The sequence below is a fragment of the Triticum urartu genome, unplaced genomic scaffold, assembly GCF_003073215.2.
Source record: "Triticum urartu cultivar G1812 unplaced genomic scaffold, Tu2.1 TuUngrouped_contig_6371, whole genome shotgun sequence".
Taxonomy (NCBI): Eukaryota; Viridiplantae; Streptophyta; class Magnoliopsida; order Poales; family Poaceae; genus Triticum; species Triticum urartu.
Genome location: NW_024117129.1, coordinates 1 through 13,419, shown reverse-complemented (window position 1 = coordinate 13,419; position 13,419 = coordinate 1). Strand labels below are relative to the sequence as shown.

The window sequence follows — 13,419 nt, the reverse complement described above, 5'->3', positions numbered from 1 at the left end:
CCACCGGAGGAGAACGAAGCGCCGGAATGCAAAACGGACAACGGGGAAAAAGCTCGGATGCATGAGATGAACACGTATGCAAATGCAATGCACATGATGACATGATATGAGATGCATGAAAAAGAAAACAACACACGAAGACAAAACCCGAACCCGAGAAATAAATATAACTTAGCGCCGGAGACGGCAAGAGTTGGGTACAAATATGGAAAGTATAACTGGGGCGTTACACATATGGATCCACCACACCTAACCCTTCCACTATGGTTTCTGAGCTCATAACGAGCGTAACCGCGTCCTGGAATAAACAGCTTGTCCAAACAACCTTTATGCCGATGGATGCACATGTTATACTTGGAGTACCCTTGTGCACACGAAATGTCGATGACTTTTGGTCTTGGCACTACGAAAAGCATGGTTCTTTTTCTGTGAAATCAGCATATAACATGCTCGTTGCTACAAGGAACCAAAGAGAGGCATGGCTTGAGGAAGTCCCAGGATCATCCAGCTCCAGGGCCGAGGAGGGGGGCGTGGAAAACCTTGTGGAAAACTGCAGTTCCGGGCAAAGTACGGATGTTTTTATGGAGATTCTCGAAACACTCGCTCCCGACTAATGATGTGCGTGCTCATCGTCATATGGCCGATTCCCCACAGTGAGGCATGTGTGGAGTCCCAGACTCCTGGCGTCATTCACTCTTGGAATGCACGTCGTCTAGAAGCGTATGAGCTCTCATGGATGAGGAGATTACACATAAAATAATAGAAACATCTGAGCCCAAGGCAAAGATGTGGCTATTTACACTAATGGAGCTGCTATCTCATGAAGAGTTCGTATTGGTTGCAGTGACTCTTTGGGCTATCTGGCACTCAAGACGTAAGGCGCTCCACGAAGCTATATTCCAAAGTCCCCACGCGACTCATGGATTCATCACAAGGTTTATATCCGACCTTGGCATTGTCAACGAGAAAAATCAAAGGCGGGCGTCGACAGTCGTCACACGTGATCACGTGAATAGACGTCCAGCGAAGCCACCAACTGGACACTTCAAGATAATGTGGATGCCGGTGTGGCAGGTAGAAGTGGAGGATCAGCTGCGGCAATTTGCAGAGATGAAGATGGAAATTACATGGGGAGTTCATCCCTTGTTGTCGAAGGGGTCACGGACCCAGCCTCCCTTGAAGCGATGGCATGCCGGGAGGCATTGGCCCTGGCAGAGGATCTTGGAATCCAAAACCTGGTGGTGGCTTCGGATTGCCAACAGGTGGTATCAGACATCAACAAAAACGCTAGGGGGAGGTATGGAGCGATTGTCAGCGAGATTAACCTTAGAGCACCCCCATTGCACTGTACTTTTGTTTTTGAGAGTCGTGCTGTCAATGTTGAAGCACATCGTTTAGCAAAGTTTTCTTTCTCTAGAGGTCCAGGACGCCACGTCTGGTTTGGTGTTCCTCATGATGTCAGATGTATCCCACTACATGTGGAATTTCATGAATAAAGTTTGGTTTTACCCCTAAAAAAACATCTTTTTCAGCCTTTCAGGGTAGTTTTGATACTGGGCTCAAAACACGGAGCCCATCTAACTGGCCCATCTTTCTCAAGCCTCCTCTCCACTCGCAGCGGTCACCGGAGGGCGAAGATTGCTGGGCTGGCGGCGGACCCGACGGACGGAGGCTGCGCAGGTGGAGGTGGCGGCGGACCTCGAGCTCTCCCCACGTACGGCAGTGCCAAGATTTCAAGTCCGGCGAGTCCCTCCGAATGCATTGAGTGGTACGATACGGCACAATGCCATTTTGGTCAACGTGCGAGGAGAGCTTAGGGCGATTTTAGTATAGAAACGCTCTCCAATTACCTCATCACTCCTCTATATTCTGCAAGTCATACTATTTATTGAGCTCATAAACTGTGTGCTTATGGCCAAAACTGGTATTTTCTTGATGTAGTTCACTCGAAAATTACCTCCAGGTTACCATGATTCAGTAGACTGGTGCCTCCGTGCATTGATTGGGTGGAGAGGAAATGCGCAGCTTATTTTGCTTGCATTGGTTGGTTGGGTAGGGAGGAAATGTAAGGCGATGTGCACTGTGATTTGATTGTCCTGCCACTTTCCACCATTGCTGATGTATCATCCAAGCATCCTAGCTCCTTAGGTTGAAAGAAGAATTTCTCATGTTTCTCGGTGCCCACCATTTTCTGCTCCTTAGGTTATCTTTTGTGTCCTGGAGAAACTTAAAATATACCAGACTTCACAACTTGAGCCGCAGTCTGTAACACGATTCTTAGGCAGTTATAGAGAGCATCGAATCGACATGTCCACTCTATGCTTGACAATTGAAGAATGAAGGTGCTATTGTTATCTGTATCATATCAAACTTCAGACGCGTAAATAGAAGTTAGAAAAAAATATCTATTTACTCCAGCTTAAAGAGTATACTTGCAACTTCAAAAGTACTACAAGGGTATATGTTGTGATTATGTAAAGTTTGACCATAATCAAGAAGTCACTGTTAACTATTTATCTGTGTCATATGGACTGACTGACTGCCTAGTTAGTCCTTACCAGTGGAAGCTATTTATCTGATAAGATTGGTCATGACCTGTCCATTTTTCTTTCCCAGTTCTACCAAACACGCAAGTCTAGGTGTGGTGTAGCAGTTGAAACCTATGATTAGACTTGAATTTTCATTTTTATCAGTGGCACAGGAAACGTATTGCTCTGTCCAACATATAGTGATGTAAATGCCTATGACCTTTTTCTCTTCTATAAATATGTATGCGCTCTCTTAAAGTAGTGATGAATCTGTTATACTCTTAAAGCGGTATTTTGCAAGTGGAGTAATTGGTGGTTGCAATGAAGATATGCACCATGATTTAGCATTTGCGCTTTTCGCGTTTTTGGAAAGCATATAAGCACACATCTTAGTGTTGATGTTGATGTTAGGTTGCTACCACTTTAGAACATGTTTTCGGAGTCAATTTTTTGGAAGAAAAGGGGGCAAACTTTTACCTGCTCTAAGGCAAGGACATGTGCTGACCCTGACAGGAAGAAAAAACGCTAACAATCCTTCATAGAAGCTTATGTTTATGACAGTTAAATATTTCCTCATGTTTTTCAGCTAGCTGTTTGTGAGTTTCCTGTAATTCCTACCAGTTTTCAGTCACTGTTGGTTGACATGACAGAATTTAGTCAATCCTCTTGCTACCTGACTCAACAAACTTCTTCTGCATACTCGTGCTTTTAGTTTTATTTTTCGCACTATCTGTAATAGCATCTAGATGGCTTCAGTCATTCTAGATCACCAAACAGTACTTCAAGAAAAACATTTAGAAGCTGCATAAAGTGCAATCAGGCAACTTTTCTTTATGTTAGTTCTGCTATATACGATAGATGACCTCTGGTGTGGTAGCAGTGAGCGGTATTTTTCTTTGACGCGTGTTGTCAGTCAAGCTATATCATCTCACCATTTGTATCAAAGTTCGAAATGACCTATTTTCGAGCAACTAGGACAAAACAGTACTCCAGGAACTAAGATATAGTGGCAGAGAGAGAAAGGAAGAACAACCCAAGCAACCTTACATGTGTATTATATGTACACATACATACCATAGTAGTCAGAATAAAAACATCTCATGCTTGTAGGCTTATCTATGGACTCCTTTCTGAGTCTACAAGTGCATGAAAAAGAAATCTAAAGAAACTATGTAAAAAAGTGGTAAAATGATAAGCCTAAATTCCAAAAATGCAAGCCACAGGCTAGTATGCAATTCAAGCTAGGGAATTCAGGTTACATCATGCAAACTCGCTCAGCAGCTCTTCATCAAGTAGGATTTCTGACCAACTGGGAAACGGACTACTAACGCCGTCGCAGTTTGAGGTGCTGATGGTATTGCAAATGTTGGAAGCCGCCATGTCAGTGAGAGGTGGAAGGGAGTTTTCAGAGAGAAACTGCCTTTTCTTGCTGTTATTCTCTTCCTCACTGCGGTGCTGCCCACTGGTTTCAACATGGTTATCTGAACCCGGGTTGATGTTGCCAATTGTGTGATCAAAGGTAATGCTAGGCATTTGGTTCTGAGCCACCTGCCCTGCTAAGTCTATGCCACCATTACCCTCAAGTACACTTGGAGAAAGCATCTGCGGAGGGCTCAAGAAGTTGATCTGCTCCAGGTCCATGGTGAGACCGTTGAGGCTGCTGCTGGTAGTGGGGCTGGCAGCAATGGAGGCTGCAGAGTGAAGCAGTGACTGCACGTACTGGAGGTTGGCAGCCTGTGCTGTCTGAGCTTGCAGCCCGGCGGTGTGGTCATCCCATGGTTGCTGATTGATGAACTGCCGAAGGTTGGCGAGTGCAATGAGCTGCGGGAGAGCAGCAAAGAAGTCTGTTCTCGGACGGTGGGTCATCGGATCGATGCCCATCTTGATGAGCTTCTTCCTGAGGTGGGTGTTCCAGAAGTTCTTGATCTCGTTGTCTGTCCGTCCAGGGAGATGCTTCGCAATAGCCGACCACCTGGTACGGTTACATACATATTAGCTAAAACTTTTCATGTGAGATTTATGCAGTGGAATGTAGGTGCAGTTAGTACTTGTTGCCAAGGACGGTATGCAGCTGGAGGATGGTTTGCTCTTCCTCCTGGGAGAACTTCCCTCTCTTGATGTCTGGCTTCAGGTAGTTGGTCCATCTTAGCCTGCAGCTCTTACCACACCTGTTCAGGCCTGCAAGAAAATATGGTTCTCAGTGAAGGAAATGTGCATGAGGCAGAGAAAGAGAGAGAGAGTGATGTATCATGTATGAGTACCAGCAAGTTGAGGTAGGGCTCTCCAGCTTCCATGGCCATGCTTCTGGATGTAGCTCATGAGCTTCTCGTCTTCTTCAGTAGTCCAGGGGCCCTTCTTGAGGCCATTCTCATCACTAGAAGGTGGCCTCCCCATTGATGGATACTAGGATAGGTCAATGCCGGCAGGATGGGGGAGACGAGACGATATGCCTCCCCTTCACACCTTAGTGTTCCTGTCTTTGGGATTGCTGCTCGCCTGAACATACCTTCCTATATATAATGGCTTGCTGATCCATGTTTCCTAGAAGAACAACACCATGCTAGACATAATCATTCAAGTGGAAAAGACTGATATGCCCTTAGCATTTGCGTTCACTTTATGGTAGATAGCTTGTTGTTGCTGCATGCAATTGCATGTGCATGGTCTTGGGCTGATAGGTCAATGCCGGCAGGAGGGGGGAGACGAGACGATATGCCTCCCCTTCACACCTTAGTGTTCCTGTCTTTGGGATTGCTGCTCGCCTGAACATACCTTCCTATATATAATGGCTTGCTGATCCATGTTTCCTAGAAGAACAACACCATGCTAGACATAATCATTCAAGTGGAAAAGACTGATATGCCCTTAGCATTTGCGTTCACTTTATGGTAGATAGCTTGTTGTTGCTGCATGCAATTGCATGTGCATGGTCTTGGGCTGGGGTCTTGTCTGTGTCCATACCATAAAATATGTGTGGCACTTGGTTCTGTTGACTTGAGTATGCTGGCCATTTGGGCAATCACTATGACCACAATGTGATGGCGACACAAATCTCACCTGCTTCTTTCCTCCTACCTTTGTCCTCTGCTACTAGTTGTTTTATGTGTGTAGCCTTGCGCTTGGTTCTGTTAGATGTAGATGTTTAACAATAGTTTCATGAGATTGTTTGCTTTTGAACAATCATGATATTGAATGACGAAAAAGGGTTTCCCTTGAATAACTGATGGTCCATATTTTTTTCCTTTCCATCTGAAGCCTGTATGGTTTTATGGAACAGAAGGTAACCGGGTGATAGAGCTTAATTTCAGTATCCTTTGACTTGAAAAATTGCATTTGTTGGGCTTCTATGCATACTCTATGTTTCCTTACTGAAAATTGCACAGGATAGGGAACATGGAAAGGCAAATGAAACTCTGAATGAAGCAAGTGAAGGATCTGTGTTCAAAGGCACGGAATATAACAGGTAGCCAAGAAATTTCGTGGCTGCTAGCTGCTAGCCTGGCGTAGTGGCGTATAATGCATTCAGATTATTCAGTGAAGCTACATCAGAGTGCCAGCAGGATACAGGATTGGACAAACAGCTGAACAATGTTTGCTGGACAACGCCAAGTTCTGAAACATGGTGAAGCCCAGATCATGTCACTTGTTCGCTCTGAGTTCCAACAATTGCACGGAGATAAAAATAATCACATCACTCTTCAACTTGAATTTAAACAAATGGAGCCTAAATTCCTGATCCATGGGCTCCACGAAACAACATGAGAGCACTGGGAAAACACTCAATATGAGAATTCACTTTCTTGTCTCTTCTTGATTAGTCGTAACTACCCACTCCAGGTATTGTTTTTGTCTGGTTTCATGCGGTATCCGTCATTCCACGTGCTTTACCAGGTGTGGGTTCAGATTTTATATTTCTGAAATCCATCCATGCACGCAACGTGAGAAGAAAGCAGCCATGAAGCTCTCGTCACCTTGTCTGTCTTCCTCCTGTCCTGTTATTTGGGTCCATAAACAAATGCAGAATCAGGTATGTACACCACTGGACAGAAGCATAATGGCCTGAGATATATAGGCCAATGGAAATGTACAAATGCTTTCTGCTCATATGTTTATGTTGTTTTCTGATGTCCCTTGACTGCTGGACTTGTATCATCTAGTACATTATTGGTTAATTTGTCTAACTAGATTGTTATTTCACTTATTTGTCTAGAGTATTCTGGACCCCTCTAAAACTTTTGCAGATTATAAAAAGATTAAACAGAAACTGTGCCTGGTAACTATATACTTGATTAGGGGTTTAGGACTGGTCTGATCATATCAAATGGTTCATATTGGAGATAAATTTGAATGCTTCATTTAAAGTAGTCTGGGTTGCTAATTCCAATTTGGTCTCTGTCTTTACTTGCAGAGTTAGATCATTATATTCTCTGTTTTCAGTTTCAATGATTTTTTAAATAGCGAATCGCACTGTCCCAGTCAAAGTTGGTTGAGCCTATCGTCCTCGATGATCTCATTAGTCATTACATCTAACAGTCCTATGTTCTTTAACTAAGGCACTCCTTGGTTAGGCTTCTTCATGCCGTGTCATGTACTCATGTCAAACCGAATGCACTATGCACATATACACATATATCCTTTTAGTTAAGGAGTGACTATGGTGTTATTTTGTTTATTTACTTGATGAACACTTGCAAAAAAAGTTAGCCATTTTTTGTATTGTTCTGTTTGCACCATCCCCACCCCATCTTTTACTGTGGTAAATTAGAGAACCACATTGTTATTTTTTCCTTGTCAGAAATATCATTGTGAATCAGCATGTAGAACAGTCAAACCCGCAAAGGCCATTGGGTTTATCATCTCAATGCACATTAGAAGGGAAGTTTTACTCTTCTTAAAAGCTTGTAGCATAGAAAATAAATACTCTACATGTATATGTCATGAGTTAGCACTCTCAACGGGTTGAAACTCTCACCAACTAGCTTTTTCTTGTAGGTTCCAGCGGGTTGTAAATGTAATGCATAATCACCCCAGATCTTTGCTGATGTCTTGTAGTTGGCCATTTTTTTTGTATAGCTCTGTTTGCACCCTATCCCCATCCATTGTTGGGGTAAATTAGAGGACCACATTGTTATTTTTTTCCTTATAATTCTGAAATGTCAATGTGAATCAGCATGTGGAATAGTCAAAGCCACAAAGGCAATTGTGTTTATCATCTCAATGCACATTGGAAGGGAAGTTTTACTCTTCTTAAAAGCATGCAGTATAGTAGATAAATATTCTACATGTATATGTCATGAGTTAGCACTCCAACGGGTTGAAACTCTCACCAACTACTTTTTTCATGTAGGTTCCATTTGCAATACATAATCTGCCAAGATCTTTGCTGATGTCTTCCCTGACGAATAAAAAAATCAAGTGCAAAGCACTGATGAATGGTTTGCACTACTCTACTGAAGAAGGCTATTCTGATTTGTAAGGCGTTGTTGTCCTATTACAGGGACCTTCCACCCCGAGGAACAGGTGACCTACTGATGAGTTTGCGTACCAGTGCCAGGATCTTATCCATTTCCAAATTTGCCATGCATGGCTGCAAATGATTGTACAGGAACAAATAATTGGTTTAGATGATTGAACACAGGAATATATGGTAAGTACATTCTAGGTTTATATTTTAACACCATTATGATTGGTATCATTTGACTAAATTGTTCTGGGTACGTCTTCGACTGTATCATTAGACGGTCAAACATCCACGCATTCACATGTGGTTCATTACAAGTGCATGAATGTGTTGTAATTCAGCCATAGCCTATGGTCAGAAGCCTAGGGTTTGCAAGTATAGGTTGTGGAAGAGAATACCTGTACCTGATATTCAAGTTCAACTCAAGATGATGGCATCAATGACACCAGCCTTTGACATGTGTGCAGGAAAACAAAAGTTGGCTGCAGGCGAGTGGGCACTAGTATCATCCTGGAAGCTGGAGTTATCCAATTAGTTTAGGTATCTGCTTCCAATGAGAAACATCGTCGTCCTTCATCGATGACAGATTTTGCCGCTCTGGACACTCCAGATGCAGCAGCCCCCATCAACTAACCGCCTTTGTTAAATCTTGTAGTGTTTGTGAACTGTTGTAGTGTCGTCGCTCCTGTGTATTTAGGTATGCAATACTATGCTATGGCGAATATGACCACTACAATCTCCATTCACAAGTGCTCATTGTTCTTTATTACACATCTACAAATGACCTATGTTTTTTTTTCCTTTTTTATATGGAAATTCTTTATTGTGTATATTAGTGAACAAAGTATCATTTGTTTTTTTACTATGCATACTAAATTGACAAATGTTTTTCTGGCATGAAATGGAAGTGATTATTGATGTACTCCCTCCGTTCCAAAATACATGACATATTACATTTTGTTTGGACAAACCTTTGACCAACGGATACACTTACTTTTTAGTATGAACCTAGTGATCGTCAATTTTATATCACATACAATGTAATATTGATACTTGTTAGTCAGAGGTTTGCCCTACCGACAGAGGAGTATTATATAGCCAATTAAATCCAAAATATTCTCTGAAGACTAGAATCAGCAGCAGCCAGCAGGTCTAACTTCACTCCCTGATCTCTATTGACAATTTGCGAAAAGGCAGGTTGGTTGACTATGAACCTAACTGCATTACACCCAACTTCGCCAGAAGAAAAAGTTATCCACAATTTTTATTTTGCAATTTCCCGATTATGTATTGACTATGAACCTGTATTTTGCTGCAAGAAAGAGAACCAGTTATCCCAAGATCTTCATGTGTCTACTACTACCTCTGTAAGAAACCTCTCATAGCAAGTACATCTTATCCTGACAGGCAAAACCAAATTAGCACATCCGCGTTCATGTTTTAACAGTGTCATAGTCAAAGATACAGAGTAGTTAGCCCGTCATATAATCTTTCATCACATTAGTGGTTTGACTAACAGACATGAAGGGAGAGTCCAAAGACAATAATAAGGCCCTCTCCAAGTCACTCCCTCCGTTCCGAATTACTTGTCGCAGGTATGGATGTATCTAGATGTATTTTAGTTCTAGATACATCCATTTCTGCAACGAGTAATTTGGAACGGAGGGAGTACGTTTGATTGTCACTCTCAAAACTAAGGTTCCATGTGCCATGAACCTCAGATGAGTACCTCAAGTGGCTCAGGGTCAAACTAAAAGTGGCGAACAGTTCAATTGGCAGCACACGTTCCTTTTGGGTACAGGAGTATGAGACTGCCAGGCTTGTTTTCTTCTTCATCCTCTGTTTGCAGGACTTTGGTCAAATCCTTGCTAGGTTTGCATGATATTATAACAAATGTTACGAACCACGACCTGCTCGACACGGAAATAGTGGGCAGTGATCATTCATGATAGATGTTGAAGGACATCTCAATAATGGAACATCAACACCTACTTCTCTAACCAAGATCAATGATGAGATTTTGGCTCATGGACGCATTTGAAAGTTAGGTTCAGGTAAAACATTTGTTAAATAGCCACCTCAGATTTGGCAAGCATCAATGTGTGACCAGGCCCTATAAAATTACTATCACCTTCCTCAGCCGTCAGATCAAGGTTGAAGAATATCTCCCTCTTATGTAGTAGTATTATCTCCTTTGGTGCTATAGCACAATTCTGAACCTACGGTGCAAACTGGCAGCCAGAGAGGGATTGTGCCCACTCCAACTCACAACCCCATATTACTTGAGAACCATAAAGTTAATGTCAAACACAGCCACGAGCTAAACATGCATATATGATCATAGAAACGGAAGAAATCCATCAAATTACACATGCTTGCATAGTAGATTAAATTGGACATCATAAGTTGGATGGGAATAAGGGTGGGGCATCACAGGCAAAATTTACAAGCGTCGTCAGTTCCCATAGATAAGTCCAAACATAACTACTGGGAGAATCCATGAAGTTCATATTTTGAACATTGTCTGTCACCCGAAAGGCTGAAGACGGTTCACGATCTCCATTTGCAAACTCGGTGTCCAACTCCGTCAGGTAGACCTAATTGACCAAAAGACTTGAAATTTTTGGTAAAAAGGAAACAAGGTTGGTTAGACAATAGTAAAAGAAATGTATGATAGAAAATTGTGTGGGAAAGTAGATGATGAAATAGGAGTTCAAGTGGTCATTGACAAATGGCAAGCAAGGGCACTATACATGTATATAAAGTTTTTCTTCGGGCAACCAGCGGGAGCGCTGCGTTTTCATTAAGATATAAGAGAGAAGAGAGAACAAAGTATGTAGGAGTCATTTTCATTAAGATAGAAGAGAGAAGAGAGAACAAAGTATGTAGAAGTCAGCGGGTCTTTAAGGGTAACACACCAAAACCCCAAATGAAAACAAAAGGCGCACGACATGCACGCCGAAAGCCCTGGCCATGCATGCCGAGTGTGACCTTGCACTGCTTTATATCCTTGAAAGCTAGATTCACCAGGTCGACTACATAGGTAATGTCTTCCCTCAGATATGACACATTCATGATATCAAGATTCGGAATGTAGAAATGATTTAGTTGAACATATGTGGTTTTGGCATTCTTTTAAACTGCTAATACAGCAAGGTGAGTACTGTTTCTGAGACCATCCAAGAGTGTGCCTTTCTCTAAGAACTGTGAAAATCAATTTTGCTCCACAGAACTACAGATACTCATGCAAAAATGGAGTATGCAATACAAATGCCTATTTATCGGGGAGGGCAAGACAAGCATAATTTTGCATAGAGCACCTACGGCATGCTACTTCCACCACCCAAACAATCCAAGAGCAATTCATAAATGCCTAGCATGTAATCAACTAGTAAAATCAAAATTTTGGGCAGCTGTTTTTGTTCCTGTTTACAACAGAGTCAAGGCAAACTAAATCATAAAAAAAACAAGTTCCGCAATTATTTCAGCCATGTGAACTACCACACAATCATAAAAAGTTCAATATATATACCATAAATGCCTTGCATGTAAGCAACTAGTTTGGCAGAAATCAAAGTTTTGGCCAGCTGTTTTTTATGTTCACAACAAACTGCGATGCAGTTAACATTGTTCAGGCAGACTAAATCATAATACTACCTCTCTCTCAGTTTAGAGGGCGTGCGCGTAGCCCTAGGTCATCAATTTGACCAACCTAATACAAGTCATATATTACAAAAAATATACTAATATAAAATTCAGATGTTCTATTTTCAAACGATATAATTTTTGTGTTATATAGTTTATATTAGGGTGATAAAATTGCAACCTAGGTATACGCGTAGGACTTGTAAACTGAAACAGAGGTAGTAAAACAAGTTTCATAATTATTTCAGCCATGTGAACTACCAACAGAAAAAGATGCATTTAAACAACTAGTTTAGCGGAAATCGAAAAATTGGCCAGCTGTTATTTTTTTCATGTTCACAACTAACTGCGATGCAGGAAACAGAGTTAAGACAGACTAAATCATAATGAAACAAGTTTCACAATTATTTCATCCATGTGAACTACCAACAGAACAAGATGCCTCGAAATGAACTTTTAAAATACTCAGTTCAAATATTCAACCAATGCTGGCACAATAATATGAACAATTTACCTGCTCTAAGTGCATTTTTGAATTTCAGTATCTCGCACCCTCATAAGTCATCGTTCATAGTAGGAACTTTGTCTGATAACGTAGACCTGCATCATTTACATAACAAAGCCAGCATTGTTAGCAGTGACACACATGATTTCTCAGCTGACAAGCATTCTAGGATCTGCTTTTAAAATGAAGGAATGTTGAATAGTAATGTTTCCAGCAATAAACAGGTACATTGTCATCCTGCAGCTCAACTCGACGGTTTAATTCTACAACATACGGAACCACAGAAGCCCAATGCATAATGTCTACAGTTATTACATGATCATGACGAGAATTTCTCATGAATTAACTTGACCAACTTAATATTATTACTTGGGTGTACAAATATTGTGGAACATTCATGATAATGGCAGCAGCACCAAACATGAAAGCTTCAAGATTTTCTAGAATTGTAAGATGCAACTGGAACGCGATTCTGCAGAAATTGTATGAAATGCACATCCATTCTCACCAGATACAGCATTCCATAGATAGATATTTAGAATCTCACCTTGAACATCGTCCGGTTGATCAGCTCGAACACCAGACAATCCCCATCAACCAGGTTGTGCTGGATGGCGAACCCTCTCCATCCAGCACTGAGGCCGTTCTTAAGCGCAAGGTAGAGCGATTCGGACTCGACGCCCTGCTCATCCTTCAAAGTGAGCTTCTCGTCACGCTTCGGGAGATGCTTCCGGCAGAAGGGCAACGGGAGGCCCTGCCAGTAATCCAAATGAACAACCCCAGAATCATCAACAGATCATCGGTTTCGATCAGCAAGTGAACTGAATACAACGGTGGGGGCATTTTGCTTACCAGCCAGAACCCTCCGGTGACATGTGACTGCGTCATGGGCTTGACAAAACTGGGGTAGCGTGACCCTAGCTTGGCCTGCAGCTCTTCGGCCATGGTGGTGGCATACTCTCTGGCCTTGTCTGTAGCGTACACTCGATTAATCAAGTCGCTCCTTGTGCTGGTCGTCGTCCTGCGCCCCCTGCTCGAAGGCAACCAAGAAATGGAGATTACTAAATATGCAACGAATTTGTCACTGGAGAGGAAGAATCGGGCGAGACATCACCTCCTGATCTTCTTCTCGAGGACATGAAAGACATCCTACACACATCACATAAAAGATGCATTTTTCGGTTAGCAATCGAATCAAGGCAAAGAAAAAAGAGGAAAAAGGAAACTCAGCAGCCTCACCTCGAATCGGTAGTTGGGCTGCTCAGGGAGGCTGGCGGCGA

At 42.1% G+C, this 13,419-nt stretch overlaps 2 protein-coding genes across 2 annotated transcripts; both read right to left on the bottom strand.

The window, feature by feature from the left end:
- Window positions 1-3,549: 3,549 nt before the first annotated feature.
- Window positions 3,550-5,172, bottom strand: LOC125530514 (transcription factor MYB93-like). The gene is made up of 3 exons (XM_048694898.1): window positions 4,790-5,172; window positions 4,577-4,706; window positions 3,550-4,500 (listed from the first exon to the last, which is right to left on the bottom strand). Exons 1-3 carry the CDS (start codon window positions 4,920-4,922, stop codon window positions 3,789-3,791), a joined length of 975 nt encoding a protein of 324 aa, XP_048550855.1. The 5' UTR covers window positions 4,923-5,172; the 3' UTR covers window positions 3,550-3,788.
- Window positions 5,173-10,286: 5,114 nt separating this feature from the next.
- On the bottom strand, window positions 10,287-13,415 carry LOC125530515 (B3 domain-containing protein Os06g0194400-like; the record flags this gene model as incomplete). Its single annotated transcript, XM_048694899.1, is given in 6 exon segments — window positions 10,287-10,603; window positions 12,149-12,234; window positions 12,687-12,893; window positions 12,992-13,169; window positions 13,254-13,288; window positions 13,379-13,415. Coding segments are annotated over 5 exon segments (496 nt in total), but the record flags the coding sequence as incomplete, so codon positions are not given.
- Between the last annotated feature and the right edge of the window lie 4 nt (window positions 13,416-13,419).